This window comes from Chiloscyllium plagiosum, unplaced genomic scaffold (assembly GCF_037043375.1).
Source record: "Chiloscyllium plagiosum isolate Xiang-an unplaced genomic scaffold, Cpla_swu_hap1 HiC_scaffold_3, whole genome shotgun sequence".
Classification (NCBI taxonomy): Eukaryota; Metazoa; Chordata; class Chondrichthyes; order Orectolobiformes; family Hemiscylliidae; genus Chiloscyllium; species Chiloscyllium plagiosum.
In genome coordinates this window covers 121487182-121505285 of record NW_028270141.1, presented here as the reverse complement: position 1 = coordinate 121505285, position 18104 = coordinate 121487182, and the positions used below count along the sequence as shown (strand labels likewise).

The window sequence follows — 18104 nt, the reverse complement described above, 5'->3', positions numbered from 1 at the left end:
CTCGTCAATTTGAATTTTTATTCTTTAAGTTCAATGTAACTCTTATAGAGACCTGGTACAGTTTGGCCACCATTGGTGCCCTTGGTTGACTGTCCAGCGGCAAGCTAATGGAAACCTTAGACCTGGCCTCGAAACAGGCAGTCCATTGAAATAGCCAGGACAAGTTAAATCGCTTGATTCTGTCTGCATTCTCCTGTGGGTGCAGCTTTAACATGATGGTTACTCACTGGAATGCATTTGAGATTTTTAAAATATGCTGATTGGCACTGGGTTAAAACCTCCTGCACTTCATACTTGGGCAGTTATTCATCTGTCTTGGATTTCCATTCACTTATTTCCTCTCTTGTGAACTAAAATGGCTTATTGAAATTTGTTTATTTCCCCACTGCCTCCCTGCTTCCCTCAACATATCTCACTTTGTGTCACAATGAAGAACAGCTGTACTTATTTGGTACAGCTAGGATTTTACTGGAATAAAGCAACCATATATAAAATCTGTTACTTTGCAACACCTCGTGTTTAATTGAATACAGTGAATCATGAAGATAAATATAAAGTTACATTCAATAATGGTTCATTATGCTGCAGACAAATTGAAAAGGTACCTTTTGAGCTTTTAAAGATAGTTGCTTCAGAACTGATGCATTAAAATTTAGAGAGTTCCTTATGAAAGTACTATTGAACAGTGTTACAAAGTTGGCTAAAAAGTAGAACATTCAGAATTGTGAATAGATTAGATTCCCGACAGTGTGGAAACAGGCCTTTCGGCCCAACAAGTCCACACCATCCCTCAGAAGAGTAGCCCACCCAGACCCATTCCCCTCTGACTAACGCATCTAGCACTATCGGCAATTTAGCATGGCCAATTCACCTGGCCTGCACATCTTTGGACTGTGGGAGGAAACGTAGGTTGGTGGATTTCACAGGTGGAAGAAATTTAAGTGGATGCATGATCATTTTTAATTGAAGCATAAGATACACATTCCTAATCGTAAAACTTTAATGAGAATAAAAGAGCTAATCAACTTGGAGATTCAAAACTAACTTTAAATGTGGTAGGAAAATTCATGAAGTTTTACAGAAAGAATTGTTGGATCTAAGGTGCATAGTTCAAGAAAGTGATGTTTTACAATTTAAATGATTTACTAAGCCCACCATTAGAATAATGTGTTTACATTAGAAGCTTTAGTTTAGCAAAGTTAGACCATGAAGAGAATGCTAAAGAGATTTGCTAAAATAAGGTGAATTTGTTGGAAGAAACGCATTTAAATTAGCTATTTCCATTGGAAGAGAGAAAGGTGTCAGAAAACTCAGTGTTACAAATTGAGATGTTTTGATGAGGTAACTGGATAAAAATCTGCCATTGGTTGGCAAGTTGGTAATTAGAGGACATAAATTCAAGTTCATTATCTTAAAAAAGCAAGGAGAAATTTTCTTGAGTTGTTGTAATATTCCACCAGAAACAAGACCTGAGGTAGAATTCATAACTTTTCAAGGTGAAATGGATAAATAGTTTTTTTTAAAAAACTTTGGAAGGGTATGGGGAAGAAATGGGTGGAAACTAAACCAAGTAGATAGATGAATATACTTTAAAACTTTATGGATTCTGACAGTAATAATTTTTTTTATTGACTAATTTCTTCTCAAGTCATCTTAATGATCTCACATAGCATTTCTTTGGACTTGTGCAATTGTCTAAGCTCAATTTTTTTGTGGCTTTATCATTGATGCAACCTTGGTGTTCTTTTCCAAACTTGAATCTGATATAATTCTTTTTGTTTTTGAATTGTTCTTTAGGTAAATATGCAGAAGATATATTTGGGGAGCTGTTCAATGAAGCTCATAGTTTCTCCTTCAGGGTTAACTCTCTCCAGGAACGTGTTGACCGTCTTTCTGTTAGTGTGACACAATTGGATCCAAAAGAGGAGGAGCGTAAGTTTTATTTTAAAATATTGAAGACTTGATAAAACCTGCTTTATTGTTAATGAACTGCATGTGTAAGCCACTGATAAAAGTTGCTGCATATCATAAATTGTCTTTGAGTCTTTCCTGAAATTGCTATTCTTCTTGGTAGTAGCTAAACGCAAAGTAAATATCGACATCCAAGGCAGATATACAGCACTCCAGGTTTAACAGTGTTGATATCCTCTCAAGATAGCATTTGATAAATTCCAAGGTCTGATGAGGTCTATATTCATCTATAGAGAAATTGGTAGTGTCTGGCATGATTGCTGCTGAAGCATTTGATGGGTTCATTTTTTTTTTTCAAGCAAAGTTTGATTATTGCACTTGCTATATTCTACAAGAAATCTACTTTGTCTGTCACAGTTCTTCCAAGCAATTGGTCATCAAAGCTGAGGGAGTACATAGAGGCTTTTGGTAACTGTCCAAAATGATTGTCTAGATTTGACTGACCTAGTATCAACCTATCTCAAGTTGGTATGGTTCAGCATAGCTTAACTAATATTGTGGTTGTATTCTGGATCAATAATATTCCCAGCATAGGTGTAGAGGTGCAATCTTTGTAAGCACAACCAGCTAGGGTACTGGTGGCACTAAAAATGTGCCAGTAATAATTTTTGGTGCAGAGTTCAGCTGGCCAGTCATCAGATGTGAGATGAATTCGAAAACCATTCGGAGCAGTACTATGTGACAGTGTACACTGTAAGGGTTAAGTTACTATTCTGCATGTACTGCAGTCACATCGAAGCCAAATTAAGTTTGTCTGCCATTTGTTCCTCAAAATCCAAATCGCACTTGCAAAACTTGAAATATATATGATTTTTGAAGTTTGTGTGACCCTAATATGACTACTTTCATTGTGAAGATCATAGAACCTACTAACCAAGTTGCTTAATACTATATAGGCTAACTTTTTAAAAGCCAGATGTATCATGTGAAATTAATGATGTCAATAGCTTATTCAGTCATCATCACAATGTGGTGCAGTGTGTTTTCTAAAAACCAACTCTTCAACATACAAAAACTTCTGTCACCACAATGAACGTCTTGGATTAATCCTGTTACTCATTGATGGTGTAGTGTTCTGTCATTTGGACAGATCAAATCTCTGGTCTTTCTCTAACCTGATATGTTGCACAGAATGACTCATACTTGTGGTTGCAAATCCTTCAATTATTGAGATGGTTCTAGCAGATGCAAATTCTTCCTTTTTTATCTACTAATATATTTATTTGATGTATATTTAATGATATGTTGATGTTTCCGCTCAACACCAACCAAAAGTCCTCAGGCATTCAAATATAGTTCAACAATATGGCTGAGTACGTCAAAGTTGACAAATCAGGAGCTGGAAGAACACAGCAAGCCAGTCAGCATAAGGGGATGGAGAAGTCAACCTTCTTCAGGACTGGAGGTGGGGCAAGAGGGAGCTACAGGTAAAAGTGGAGGAGGTGGTGTTGGATAGGGAGAGTAGCAGAATGGCGAGGTAGTGATAGGTGAACACATGTAATGGGTACATCCTGGTTGGTTGTTGGGACGGATGAATCCAGTTGGTAGCTGGAAGGAAAGGTTGGTAGGTGGAATGGAAGGGAGGAGGTGGGGCTGGAAAGAGAACCGGGGAATGGGTGGGAAGATTATATAAAATTTGAGAACTTAATGTTAGGTTCTCTGGGCTGTACGCTGCCCAGGCAGAAGATGAGGTAGTGTTCCTCCAATTTGAAGTCTAATTCACTACGGCAGTGGAGGAGCTTGAGGATGGACATGTTGGAAGGGGACCTCTGTTCACCTATCACTACCTCACCATTCTGCTGCTCTCCCCACCACAATGGGGCGGCACGGTGGCACAGGGCGGCACGGTGGCACAGTGGTTAGCACTGCTGCCTCACAGCGCCGGAGACCCGGTTCAATTCCCGCCTCAGGCGACCGACTGTGTGGAGTTTGCACATTCTCCCCGTGTCAGCGTGGGTTTCCTCCGGGTGCTCCGGTTTCCTCCCACAGTCCAAAGATGTGCAGGTCAGGTGAATTGGCCATACTAAATTGCCCGTAGTGTTAGGTAAAGGGGTAAATGTTGAGGAATGGGTGGGTGGCGCTTCGGCGGGTCGGTGTGGACTTGTTGGGCTGAAGGGCCTGTTTCCACACTGTAATGTAATCTAATCTAAAAAAAATCTAATCTAATCCCTTACCCTCCCTTTATCTGAAGCTCCCCACCGCCAATCCTGAAGAAGGGTTATACCTGAAAGGTTGACTTCTGTATCTCCTGATGCTGCCTGGCTTGCTGTGTTCTTCCAGCCTCCTGTTAGTTTGCTTTGGATTCTAGTATCTGTGGGTTTTTTTGTCTCAAACTGTACTTCAAAGTTACCCAGAAAAATACCAAGAGTCAATTTGCTTGAATCGGTCTTCTAGCTGAAATTGTTTCTGTTTCTACAGAAATAGTAGATCATTTGCAAATGCTTTTTTGGGACTTGGTGTTACTTAATATTACTGAAACATCAAAGCACTGGCATCTTAATTAAAAAGATCCATAGAATCTTCTTGAAGTTGATCTGGCCCTCTTATTGATGAGATGTAGTAATTTGGTAATTTGCTGTTTAACTGCTCAACTTCCCTGGAGCCTTGTAAATTTATTTCTCTCAAATGCCCATCCAATTTTGTTTTGAAATATCTTGTTATCTCTACTTCCACCACCATGTGGGCAGTGTGTTCCAGTCATTACCTTTCAATCACATTTGCACAAAGTGGAACAACCTAAAATCCCTCATTCCCGGAACAACTAACTTCAGTAAATATCCTCAGTATGTTCTCTGACCTTTACAGATTTTTAGAATGATTATAGCATAGATCTGGGCCACTTTGCTGATTGTCTCTGTCTCTGCTGGCTATTGAAGGAGCCATTCACAAGTGCTACACCACCCCTGCCCCCTTCATGTTGTGAGTGGTCCTTCCATTAATGAGGTAAAAACAATGACTGCAGATGCTGAAAACCAGATTCTGGATTAGTGGTGCTGAAGAGCACAGCAGTTCAGGCAGCATCCAAGGAGCTTTGAAATTGACATTTCGGGCAAAAGCCCTTCATCAGGAATAAAGGCAGTGAGCCTGGAGCGTGGAGAGATAAGCTAGAGGAGGGTGGGGGTGGGGAGAAAGTAGCATAGAGTACAATGGGTGAGTGGGGGAGGGGATGAAGGTGATTGGTCAGGGAGGAGAGGGTGGAGTGGAAAAGGAGATAGGCAGGTAGGACAAGTCCAGACAAGTCATGGGGACAGTGCTGAGCTGGAAGTTTAGAACTAGGGTGAGGTGGGGGAAGGGGAAATGAGGAAATTGTTGAAGCCCACATTGTTGCCCTGGGGTTGAAGTGTTCCGAGGCAGAAGATGAGGTGTTCTTCCTCCAGGCGTCTGGTGGTGAGGGAGCGGCGGTGAAGGAGGCCATGAACTATTAACAGTAAATCAGCTGTGGTCTGAACAAGGCTTTGGCTGAAACATTACTTGTATACTTCAAAGTTTGCTAGACTAAAGACATCATTCAATTACCCTTTTTGAATTATAGTATCGTAGTGTTTCCTGTATCTGTTCATCATTATATCTACCTGGAAGCCAAGTCTCTCTTCTAGCTTTTCACTAATAATAAAGTTTAATTCTTTTTAACATCTAATTGGATGACCTCATATTTGACTATACTGCATCTATTTAATTAGATTAGATTAGGTTAGATTCCCTATAGATTCACTATAGCCCTTTGGCCCACATGTCCATACCGACCCTTCGAAGAGTAACCCACCCCTACCCTATATTTACCCCTGACTAATGCATCTAACTCTACGGACAATTTAGCATGGCCAATTCACCTCATGTGCACATCTTTGGATTTTTGGAGGAAACCAGAGCACCCGGAGGAAATCCACGCAGACACAGGGAGAACGTGCAAACACCGAGGATCGGTGTGGACTGGTTGGGCCGAAGGGCCTGTTCCGACACTGTAGGGAATCTAATCTAATCTCCACACAGACAGTGACCCAAGGCTGGAATCGAACCCAGGTCCCTGGTACTGTGAGGCAGCAGTGCTAACCACTGAGCCACCATGCCACCCTTTTGTGGGATATCTTTGTTATCTGTCTTTCCCACTCTCTGCCTCTGGAAATGGGGCATTCTTAAACTCTAAACAAAGTCTTGAAAATTTGATGGCATCGTTCCAATGTTGCTTGAGATTGAGTAATAAGATGAACACATTGTTTTATTCCATAGCTACTCATTATTTCTTTGAACATATGTGACGTAGAAACAGATCAAGGTTAAAATTTTATTTCTTCGAGTAACGATGTATCTTATTCTAAAAAATGATTTAACTTTTCACTGCCACATTTGCTGTAACTATCTCTAAGGATACTGTTTCAGCAAATCTGTTTGAAATATTATTTATTAATGTTAATAGGTACTGATTATCACATACAGTATTAATTCAGGGTCCTGTACAATCTACTAAGACTCTGCTGAATGTTTCTCAACGCTAATCAGAATTAAAGGTGCAGGTTAAATTGATGGGATTCCTCACTACCTGATCTGTTTTTGCTCCTCTGGCGAAATTTAACCATATCTTTAAACAATTCTAGTCAATAAAAATGTTTCAGCACTTCAGCCTGCATTGTCCTTGTACCTAAGTGACTTGCCGGTGGAATTTTGTGAGCCACTTGTAGAATTCTATTAAGATACTCAGATCAAACAACCACTACTGCCCATTCCTCATTGGCTGGTATTTGAGGTGGTCTCAACTTTCTCATTAATGCTTTGTCTAAAATAATAATAACATGCAGATATTGGTTTTGATTTAATTTACAAGCAGGCTGATTAATATAAGTTTCTTAGTTCAGAATCCATCTGTTGAATTTCTGTTAGATGAGCTAAAATATTTGCCTTATTTTGTTTTCTTTCCTCCTTTATGCTTGAGTTTTGGACAATAGAGTCAGATAAGTGAGTTTCCACATCAAATCCCTTTTTCATAGAATTAGACAAGAAGAGGAAGAGTCTGTGAGCCTGAGATCCAATCGCAACATAGTCAAAAAACAGTCCATGATGTTCCTGATGTGGCATCTGATTCTTTAACTTCCACTGGTTGCTAACAGTCTCTGTGAGGGACTTCAATTCTTAAACCAGCCAGAATATTTCCCAAAATAAAATCTATTTGTTTTGTGGGATTTGTTGCATTACTCTGAAAGTGAGAATTCAATCCTTTATTTCCTCTTAGACCAGATTCTTGTTGCTTGGGTTTAAATTAAAAGTCAAGATTACACAAACCAAGAGTATGCTTTCTAGAATTTAGGAAGTTAAGGAATTATTCGATTGAGATATAATGTAATTATAGGGAACAAAACAGACAAATAGAATCTATTTCTACAAGGTGGGGAGTCAGTGTCAATTACTGTGTCTATACATTATCATCAGTCCTTTCAAATGTAAAGTAAGGAAATACTTCTAAGCCAGATATAGTATTTTTCAAGTTATTTTGCTACTGGTTCATTGTTAATTTCAAATCTGAGATTTATACTTTTAAGAGATATTGGGCAAAAATAGGTATGTTATTATTGACCAGTGTTCCCCATAATTTTGGAAGCAATAAGGGTATCAACATGGTAATCAACATCAGAGCAGGCTCAAGAGGCTGAATGGCCTACACCCGTTTCTATTTCTGTTGGGCATCAGGAGTGCATTTCTATAAACCATATTGAAATGTATGCATGCAAGCTCTGCAGAATGTTCCTCTGAACATCTGGAAGCTGTGTAAGATTTGCTTTGAGAAACTACAATCTGAGTAAGCAATCCATAAAGACTGAGTGTCCAACATGACATTGGATATTATGAGTCAACACCAGGAGTTGGGAATATATTCCATTTTTTTATTTGATCTGTTTATGCTACATGTTGTTTACTTTGATAATTATAAGTTGGTTATTATTTCAGAACACATTGACATATAGGTTGTCAAATTATTCTGCTAATGTTATAACCTTTTAACAAATATTTTGCAATACTGCATGCTGATTCTGCAACTGCTTTAATGATTAAGAGAATGTCATGAGCAGTGTGGGGTTGATGTCAATATACAAAGTGAAATGTTGGGAACATAAAATGCAATTAATTAAATATACATAGAAGGCTCTCACGCAGAAGTTTTAAAGAGATCTGCACATTTGTTAATTTTCTTTTTAGTTTCTCTTCAAGATATTACTATGAGGAAAGCCTTTCGAAGCTCCACTGTTCAAGATCAGCAACTGTTCGATCGCAAATCATTGCCCATTCCATTGCTGGAAACGTACAGCATGTGTGAGAAACCCCCACCTTTGAACATCCTTTCTGCGTACAGGTTAGAGAAACTTCTGGATCTTTCAAGAAAATTAAGTGTTAATGTCATGAGACTTTGGGGGAAAAAAAGAACGTTTGCCAGAGTTATGAATGAGCAGTATCTTAAACTTTAAATATGGATAATAAAAGAGGTTCAAGTGAGCAGATTATCCTGGATAGCAATCTAGAATATATTCATGTATTCTTTTAGAATACATAAAAGATTTAAAACATTATGCTTTTAAAGTTTTTTGATTGCTTCCGAAACATTTTTTCACAGTTGATTGATCAAAGTACTGTGTAATGGCAAAGGAAAAAATTGAATGCAAGCACTTTGAATTGTTTTTCAAATCAGCAGCTGAATTGACAGCACTTCCTGCTGTTAGCCTGCTTTTGAATGAAGTCATTGATCTAACACAGCAGTAAAATAGTCTTGCATTTAAGAAAGCCACTTTTCTCATTCGTTTATCTCCAGCAGAATTTTGGATATGCAATTCATCCCACTGGGAAGAAATCCCTGAACAAGTGTGTCCTCCAGGGGTCTATTATGGTCATGTGAGAATCTTATCTTCCTCCAATTGCACACTTGCAAATGCACTAACAAAAACCAGCCTCTATTCATTTTCTATTACTTGGCAGTGGGGCCTGCAATGTGGATTACCCACTGTCATCTTGCCTCAGCACTTCGAGCTTTTAAGTCAGAAAATTCAAAATCTAATTCACAATTGAACTAATTCAGTGCTAAAACTACTCAGGAGCGCTACGTTGTCCGATGCGCTGTCCTTTTCATTAAATAAGTCTGCTTTGCTTTGATTCATTATCGAAGAGGAGCAGAGAGTTCTTTCTCAGCCCCAGAAAATACACTTTGATACATTGGACTGTTACCGAACACTGTTTATTTCCTTTCTCCTAAGCTGGATATTTTGAGAGTAATGTTTTGAGAAAATTCAATTTTCTGGTGGCTTTATACATCCTCTCAGAGATATTTATCCTTAAATCTTGGATTAATTCCCTTGCGTGTATGTTTAAAAACGAACTCACTGAAAACATGGACTGTGGGCATTGACCACATTCTCTCATGTTGCTGTCCCTAAGCACATTTTTGTTTCTTTTGATATCTTAAGTGTGATTAGCTTTTGTTATACACTTGCCTATTACTCAGAGCAAAGAACAGTACAGCACAGGAACAGGCCCTTTGGCCTACCTTCATCAACACACAATCCCTTTCTGAACTGAAAAAGATGTTTTGCCTCTACACAGTCCATATCCCTCCATTCCCTACCTTTTTACATATCTCTCAGGATGCCTCTTCAAAGTTGCTATTGCATCCACCTCCACCAGCTCCTCTCGGACTGTATTCCAGGCATTAACCACCCTCTCTGTTCCAAAAAAAAGCATGCCTCTCCCATCTCTTTTACCTCCCCCATTTTACCTTAAACTTATGTCTCCTGATAATTGATATTTCTACTCTTGGGGGTGGGGGGGGGGTGGGGAGGGAATGTTTCTGACTATCCATTCTATCTCATCATTTTGTGAACTTGTATAAGGTCGCCCCTCATCCTTCAATGTTCAAGTGAAAGCAAACCAACTTTGTCCAGTCTCACCTTATATCTGATATCCTCCAAAACGTCCTGGTAAATTGATTTGGTACCCTCTCCAAAGCCTCCACATTCTTCTGGTAGTGTGGTGACCAGAACGGTACACTATATTCCAAATGTGGCCTTACTAAAGTTCTATGCAGCTGTAATATGACCTCAATTTTTATAATCTGTCCCAATTGATGAAAGCAAGCATGATGTATGCCTTCTTGACCACCTTATCGACTTGTGTTACTACTTCCAGAAAACTGTGGACCTGTACACATAATTCTATCTGTATGTTGAAGTACTAAGATGTACTAACAGTTCCGCCATTTACTGCAAATTTCCCTGCTGCATTAGAACTTGCAAAATGCATCACCTCGCATCTGTCCAGGCTAAACTCCATCTGCTATTTCTCTGCTCAAATTTCCAACCAATCTATATCCTACTGTATCCTCTGGCAATTCTCCTCAATATCCGCACCTTTCTCAATTTTTGTCATCAGCAAACTTAATCACGCCACCCACGTTCTCTTCCAAAGGGTTCCAACAGGTGTCCCTATGGAACACCACTGGTCACAGATCTCCAGTCAGAAAAATGCCCTTCCACTGCTACTCTGACTTCAAAACTAAGTCATAGTTAGTCAGAAGCCTGTATCCATCTTACTAGCTTGCCACGGATACAGATGATTTCATTTTCTGTATCAGCCTGCCACAAGAAACCTTGTCAAAGACCTTAATAAAGTCCATATAGACAACATCTACTGTCCTGTCCTCATCTTTATTACTTCCTGAAAAAACTCAATCCTGTTTGTGAGAGACAAACTATCCCACACAAAGCTATGCTGCCTCTTGCTAATATGTTCATATTTTCCCAAATGTCAGAAAATTCTACCTCTAAGAATCTGCTCAAATAATGTTACTACTTCTGACTTAAGAGTCACTGGCCTGTAATCTCCCGGAGTATCCCAGTTTCCCTTTTTTTTTACAGGAATGATGTTAGCTGTTCTCCAGTCCATTGGACCCCTCTTGTAACTAAAGAGGACACAAAGCTTTCACATAAGACCCCAGCCATTTCCTCACTTGCCGCCTCCAGTATTTTGGAATAGATCCCATTGGATCCTGGGGACTTGTCGACCTTAATGATGTTTAATCTCCCAACACTATCACCTTTTTTATGTTTATATGTCCAAGAATATCAATATAACCCCCTTGAGACTCACTATTCACTGTGTCCTTCTCTCTCATGAATTATTCGTGGTTCTCCCTTTCCCTTGCTACACTCTTGCTCTTATATACGTATAAAATGCTTTGGGATTTTCCTTAATTCTGTCTACCAAAGATGATACTTGGCCCTTTTTAGTCTTCCTAATTCCTCATTTGAGTTCTTTCTTGCTATCTTTGTATTCTTCGAGGGCTCTGTCTTCAGTTTCCTAAATCTTCTGTATGTTTCCTTTTTCTTTTTGACTAAGCTCTTAACTTCTCTTGTCATCCAAGGTTTCTGAATCTTGCCATCCTTATTTTTCATCCATGTGTCAGATGTGGATTTACTCTCAAACAGCTGCAGCAGTCTACTCCCAGTTTCTGTCTAATATTGTCATAGCTAACTTTCACCCAATTTAGTACTTTCACTCAAACCACTCTTCTCCTTATATATAAGTAACTTATGGAATTATGGTCACTGGTCCTGAAATGCACCCCCACTGAAACTTTGATCACCTGGGTGGGCTCATTTGCCAGTTCCCAGTCTAGTATGGCCCCTTATCTAGTTGGACGTTTTACATATTGTTTCAAAAAACCATCCTGGACACACCCAACAAATTCCCTCTGTCTAAGCCCCTGGTACTAAGCAAGTTCCGGCCAATATAGAGAAGTTAAAATGGTGAGTGATTTTACATCTTTCCATAATGTGTCCACTCTATTCCTCAATCACCTGCTGGCTGTTAGGAGGCCTATAGTGCCCAATAAAGTGATTGTATTCTTGCTGTTTCTGAGCTCCACACATATAGCCTTGCTGGATGAGCCCTCCAAGATTTCCCCTCCGTACAGCTTGATTTTCTCGTTAATCAGTAACGTAAATTCCCTACCTCTTTTACATGCCTCTCTATCATGCCTGCAGCACCTAAACCTTATAATGTTAAGCTGCCAGTATTGTCCCTCTCTCTAATAGCTACAGCATTATTGTTATTTGTATTAATCCAAGTTCATCTGCCTTACCTGCCATACTATTCATATCAAATCAAATACGCTTCTGACCGCCAGTCCCACTGTGTTAAGTAACCTCTCCCATCTGTTCTTCCTTTTTAGCCTTACTGGCCTTAGTCTCAGACTCCTCCTCAGTCATTTTACTTGCTGACCTACTGCTTTGGTTTCCACCCCCACCACACTAAATTTTAACCCCCCCCCCCCCTGAGTGAACCCCCTTGATATGATGTTGGTAGCCCTCCAGTTTAGATGCAACCTGACCTCCTTGTACATGTCCCACTAGTCCTGAGGACTTTCCAATGATCTACATACCTGAATCCCTCCCTCATACACCAGCTCTTTAGTCACATACTGAACTGTACTATCTTCCTATTCCTGGCCTCACAGACAGGTGATCTAGGAAATAATCCCAAGACTAAAATGCTAGAGGTGCTGCTTTTCAACTTTGTACCTAACTGTATGAGCTCCCATTACAGGATCTCCTCTTTCTTTCTGCCTATGTCGTTGGTACCAATAAGGACCATACTTCTGGCTGCTCATCCTCCTGTTTCAGAATATCCTGTGCCTGTTCAGAGACATCCTTATCCTTGGCACCATGGAAGCAACACACCATCCTGGAGTGTTGTTTGCAGCCACAGAAAAGCCAATCTGTACCCCTGAGTTCCCCCTCTCAACAGCTTGCCTACATGTTGACCCTCTCTACTATGCAGCAGTGCTTATTGCAGTGCCACTGATCTGGCTGCTGCTGCTTCCCCTGAGAGGCCATGTGTCCAACGATATCCAATATGAAATACCTTGAGAAGGAAATGGCCACAGGGGTCTCCTGCACTGTCTTTCCACCCTTACTCATCTTCCTGGTGGTCACCCAACCTTCTCTATCTGTGTAACCCTAACTGATGGTGTGACCAGTGCACTAAATGTGCTCTCCACAACATTGTAAGCTTCATGGATACTCCATAGTGACCCCATCCACAGCGACAGGCACTGCATGTGGCAAATCAGGAGCTGCATCTGAATGTACTTCCTGCATATGTAGTCACTATAGTCACTGGAAAAGTTCCTGAATTTTCCACAATGCAGGAGATGCATTCCATGGGGTAATCCAGGACCTGATTACATCACCTATTTCTACCAGTCACCAAAATCAGGTCTCTCACTCCTGTTCTCTAGTCCTAGCAGACTACAGCTACAAAGTTATCCTCTTGCTCCAAGCAACCCATTTCTTGGAACCCTTTAGGGAATGCAGGAGAGACTTTCCATACCCCTCGATACGTGGTGAATTTCTAACACACAGTGCCTTGCTATGCATTATATACTACGTTAAATTTCTTTTGAACTGAATTTTCAGTAAACATCAGAAATGATGTGGAAAAGGAAATTCTGCCACACCATGTAACAATCTTAAGGACTTTGGCATAGAATTCTGAACTTTTCAGGAGGTTAGTCTGAGCAGCAGCAACTGCAACAGAGCGAAGGACAGTGAACTTGGGGATGAACAGCAGCAGGATAAAGTTGAAACTTTATTGCTGGAACAGCACAGCAGGTCAGGCAGCATCCAGGGAACAGGAGATTCGACGTTTCGGGCACAGGCCCTTCTTCAGGAAGGGCCTGAAGATAAATACCTGAAGAGTCTGAGCAGCAACAATGACAGTAACAGAGTGAAGGAGAGATACTCACTCAATCTGCAAAGTTGAAAATCATACAACACCAGGTTATAGTCCAACAGATCTATTTGGAAGTATTAGCTTTCAGAGCAGTGTTCCTTCTTCAGGTAGCTGGTGCAGCAGGATCATAGGACATAGAATTTATAAAGTATCAAGGTGTTATACTATTGAATAAACCTAGATTGCTGTTAAGTCCTTAATCACTTCAAATAGGGATGCAGGTTTCAACTATTAACTTTGTCCACCCCAATCCAAAACCGACACCTACACATTCCGTCTGCGAACCTGGTTCCTGAGAAGCCAAGCCGATGTGATGTTTTGAGTCACAATGTCACGACCAGAGTTCTGTCCCGAGATTCAGCTTCACATTCGCTCTGACTGACCCCACTCTTAAGGTATTTATCCCACTGTTGCTGTTCATGCTCAGGTTCGTTCTCCTTTGCTCGGCTGTTGTTACTGCTGTTGCTGTCACTGCTCAGACTGATCTTGGACCAGACCCCACTCACCACAGGTATTTATCCTGCTGCTACTGTTCACCCCCCAGTTCGTTGTCCTTCACTCTGTTGCTGCCATTGCTGCTCAGACCGAACACAGTCCCGGCCTAGATCCTCAGGTATTTATCCTGCTGTTGTTCACTCCCAGGTTCACTGTCCTTTGCTCTGTTGCTGTTCAGACTAACTTTCTGAAAGTTCAGAATTCTATGCCAAAGTCCTTAAGATTGTTACATGGTGTGGCAGAATTTCCTTTTCCACATCATTTCTGAAGTTTGGTCCAACTCTTCATACAAACAAATACCTGATTATATTCATGCACTCTATTTTCATATCCTTTTTCCTTCATCTGCCTTTTAACTTGGAATTTGAACATTGACTTAGTTTCTGCCTGGATCATTAACCTTATAAGTGAATTACAAAGATTCATGTGTCTCCCTAAAGGGGTTTCTGTTACAAAGTTAATTTTGGGTCTATTTCTCAACCTCTCAACTACTTGAAACAGTCTGATTCCATGTGCCTGTGCAATGATTATTTCATGTTTTTAAACACCATCATATTGATTTGTAATTTGCAATGTTGTACTAAAAATAACAAAGTCTTCATGTTTAGATTCCTGAAAGTCAGAAGACATTCTAAAGCCTCAATAACCTTGTCGTTGTGTTGGAATTAACCATGCTTCCAATTTTGGATCACATGTAAATTTCAACACCACTCCCTGAGGCCAGTATCTAAATGAATTTTGTATATGGTCGATGTAACTGAATCTGATGGCCATTACTACCAATTTCTATCCATTTTGGAAGTTCTGTCTCCTCAATCTCCCTTCTAATAATTTTAAATAGTTTACTGACCTTCCATTAAATCCATAGCCTTTAGTCTTTTGGTTATTTCGCAGAATGAGGACGTCTCTGGTAACACCAGCCTTGATTGCCAATCACTGACTCCCCTTAAAAATGTAGTTGTGAGCTGCTGCCTTGAATGCAGCCAAACGGCTTGCTGTGCTATTGAGGGGGGTGTTAAAAATTAGCCATATTAATTGTTGGTCAAGAGTGACATATTGGGGCAACTGAGTGTGGATGATCGATTTCCTACCCTGCAAACCAATTTTTAAAAAAAAAGACATTGGTGAATACAATGGACATTTATTACTGCTCTTTGGTAGTTTGTGGTCACCATTATAAATAATTTATTTTTATTCCACATAAATACATTTAAAATGACTGCTGACATGATAGGATTTGAACTCCCATCTTCAGGAAATTGGTGTAATAACCAAACAAACGTAACTTGTTTCATAATCTCCCAAATGCCTTCATTGTCAAAGGTTCTTGTACATTTCTCTCTTTGACTATGTCTTCTCAACAAGAAACTTGTTGAACATGATGGCCCTATCAAGATTGGCACTGACAACTCCTTGGTAGTTTTGTGTCTCAGTGCATAGTTATGTCATCCCTAATTAAATTTATCAATTACAGATGTTAAGCTAACTGACCAGTAATTACGCAAATTGGTTCTATGTTTTTTTTCAAGAATGGGTATTTCTTTGATCATGCTTCAGTTGTCAGGCATCGATTCCCAAGCTTCACTATTTTTAATTATCTTTTTTTCAGTATTTTAACAGTGAGGAGTGGTGTTATCTTGGAAGAATTATCAAACTAAAGTAGTAGAAGTTAAAAACATAAAAAGGGACAAACTAGCTATTGGGTGTGTACCTCAATCAGGGAGAGGTAAAAGATCAAATATGTAATCAAATTTCAGAGGAGTGTAAGGATAACAAAACAGCAATAATAGGTGGTATTAACTAAACATTAACTGGGATAGTTTTAGTATGCAAGATAGGAAGGAGATACCTTAAATTGCACCCAGAATGTATAGCCAGTACATAGAAAGCTCAACAAGGGCAAGGCTGTTTTGAACCTAATATTCAGAAATGAACCTGAGCTCGTGGAAGATGCAAGATTTGGGGAGCATTTTGGAGATAGTAACAATAACCCAGTTATATTTAGGATAGTTATGGAAAAGGATGAGGATGGGTCAAGAATAAAAGTTCTAGATTGAGAAAACATTAATTTTACTAAAATAACATACAGTTTGGCCCAATTGAACTAGGACCGGATAAAGTTGTGTCAGAGCAGTGGGAGGCATTCAAGGAGGAGATTGCGAAGGTACAGTGCAAACATGTCCCCATAAAGGCAAAGACTGGGACCAACACCAGAAAACCCTGGATGTTAATGGATATAAAGGTTAGGATTAAGAAAACGAGAGTAGCTGATGGCAGATGTTGAGGGTTCAATACTACGGAGTTTCTACAGGGGTATAAAAAGTGCGAAGGGAACTTATAAAGGGAATTTTGCACTGGAAAAAGTGCATGAGAAAACACTAGTGAGTAATATGAAGGAAGAGTTTTTAAAAAATATATAGAGAGCAAGACAATAGCTAAGGAAAGCGCAGTGCCTATTTATACCATAAAGGTAATGTGTGTGTGGACAAGAAAGTAGTGAGGATAGTCCTTAATCAATATTTGGTTGGTCTTCACAATGGAAAAGAGTGATGCAAGCTTAGACATCAAGGTGGAGGATGCTTGAAATACTTTTAAAAGGTTAACATATAGACAACGTACTAGCAAGTTTATCAGCCTTCCTGTGGAGATGTATCTCAGGTTAATGAGGGAGGCAGGAGAGGAGAGATCCAGGATCCTGGCAGTAATTTTCAGATCCCCTGTGACTTCAGATCAGAGGATTGGAGGGATGCTAATTTTGTTCCATTATTTTAAAAAGGAGCAAGGATCGACCAGGAAATAGCAGGGCAGTCAATGTTATCCCAGTGGTTGGGAAGCTGTCAGAAAGAATTCTGTGGGGTGCAGTATATCTGCACTTGTTTGAACATGGGTTAATCAGGAACAGTCAGCATGAGTTTTTTTTTCAGGAAAGGACAAAAGTAAAAATCACACAACACTAGGTTATAGTCCAACCGGTTTATTTGGAAGTACTAGCTTTCGGACCGCTGCTCCTTTGTCAGATAGCTAGCGAGGCAGAATCATAAGACACAGAATTGATAGCACAAGATTATAGTGTCATGCAATTGATATATATTGAACAAACCTAGAGGGAAGGCAAATTTGATCAGAATTTTTTGATGTGAGGTACCCAGGAGTGTTGAGGAGGGCAATGTATTTGATGTGGTCTCCTTTGCCTTTAGCAAGATTTTTGTTAGGATTTCTCGTAGCACTGATCAAGAAAGTGAGAGCACGTGGGATCTTAGGGCCAGTGGGATTTTGGATCCCAAATTCTCCATCCAATGGCACCCATTTCCTGTGACTAAATAAAACTAAACTTGGCTGAGAGGCAGGAAGCAGAGAGAAGCAGTGGAGGGATTTTTTGATGATTGGACGTCTGTTTCCAGTAGGATTCTACAGGGTTCATTTGGGGTGTTTGCAGTTTTTGGCATACTTTAATGATTTAGACTTGAATGTAGTAAATGTCACTAAGATGTTTACAGATGACAAAAATTGGTTAGGTAATAAATCATGAGGAGGGTGCCCATTAACTGGAGGATATTGACCAACTGGTCAGCTGGGCAGAATAGTGGCAAATGGAATTTAATCAGAAAGTGTGAAGTAATGCACTTGGGGAAGGCTAACAAGATAAGGGATTACACTATGGATGGCAGTACCCAAGAAGTTACTGAAGGCCGGAGGCCCTAGGTGTGCGTATCCATAGATCCCTGAAGGTAGAAGGGCAGGTAGATAAGATGGTTCAGAAGTCAAATGGAATACTGTCTTTTATTATTGACACTTAAGGTTAGTGAGTGAATGGATCCAAGGGGTTTGTTGGAAGTGACAGGAGAAATTACAGAGGCATTAGCCATAATATT

General features: G+C 39.9%; 1 protein-coding gene across 7 annotated transcripts in view; it reads left to right on the top strand.

Moving 5' to 3' along the window:
• Nucleotides 1–18104, top strand: part of wasf1 (WASP family member 1) — a 113457-nt gene that overhangs the window by 59109 nt on the left and 36244 nt on the right. For all 7 annotated transcript variants that reach the window (XM_043687127.2, XM_087983073.1, XM_043687125.2 and 4 more), the window contains 2 exons: nucleotides 1798–1932; nucleotides 8158–8311. In XM_043687127.2, the coding sequence (XP_043543062.1) occupies nucleotides 1798–1932; nucleotides 8158–8311 (289 nt within the window). The remainder of the gene's footprint in view (nucleotides 1–1797; nucleotides 1933–8157; nucleotides 8312–18104) is intronic.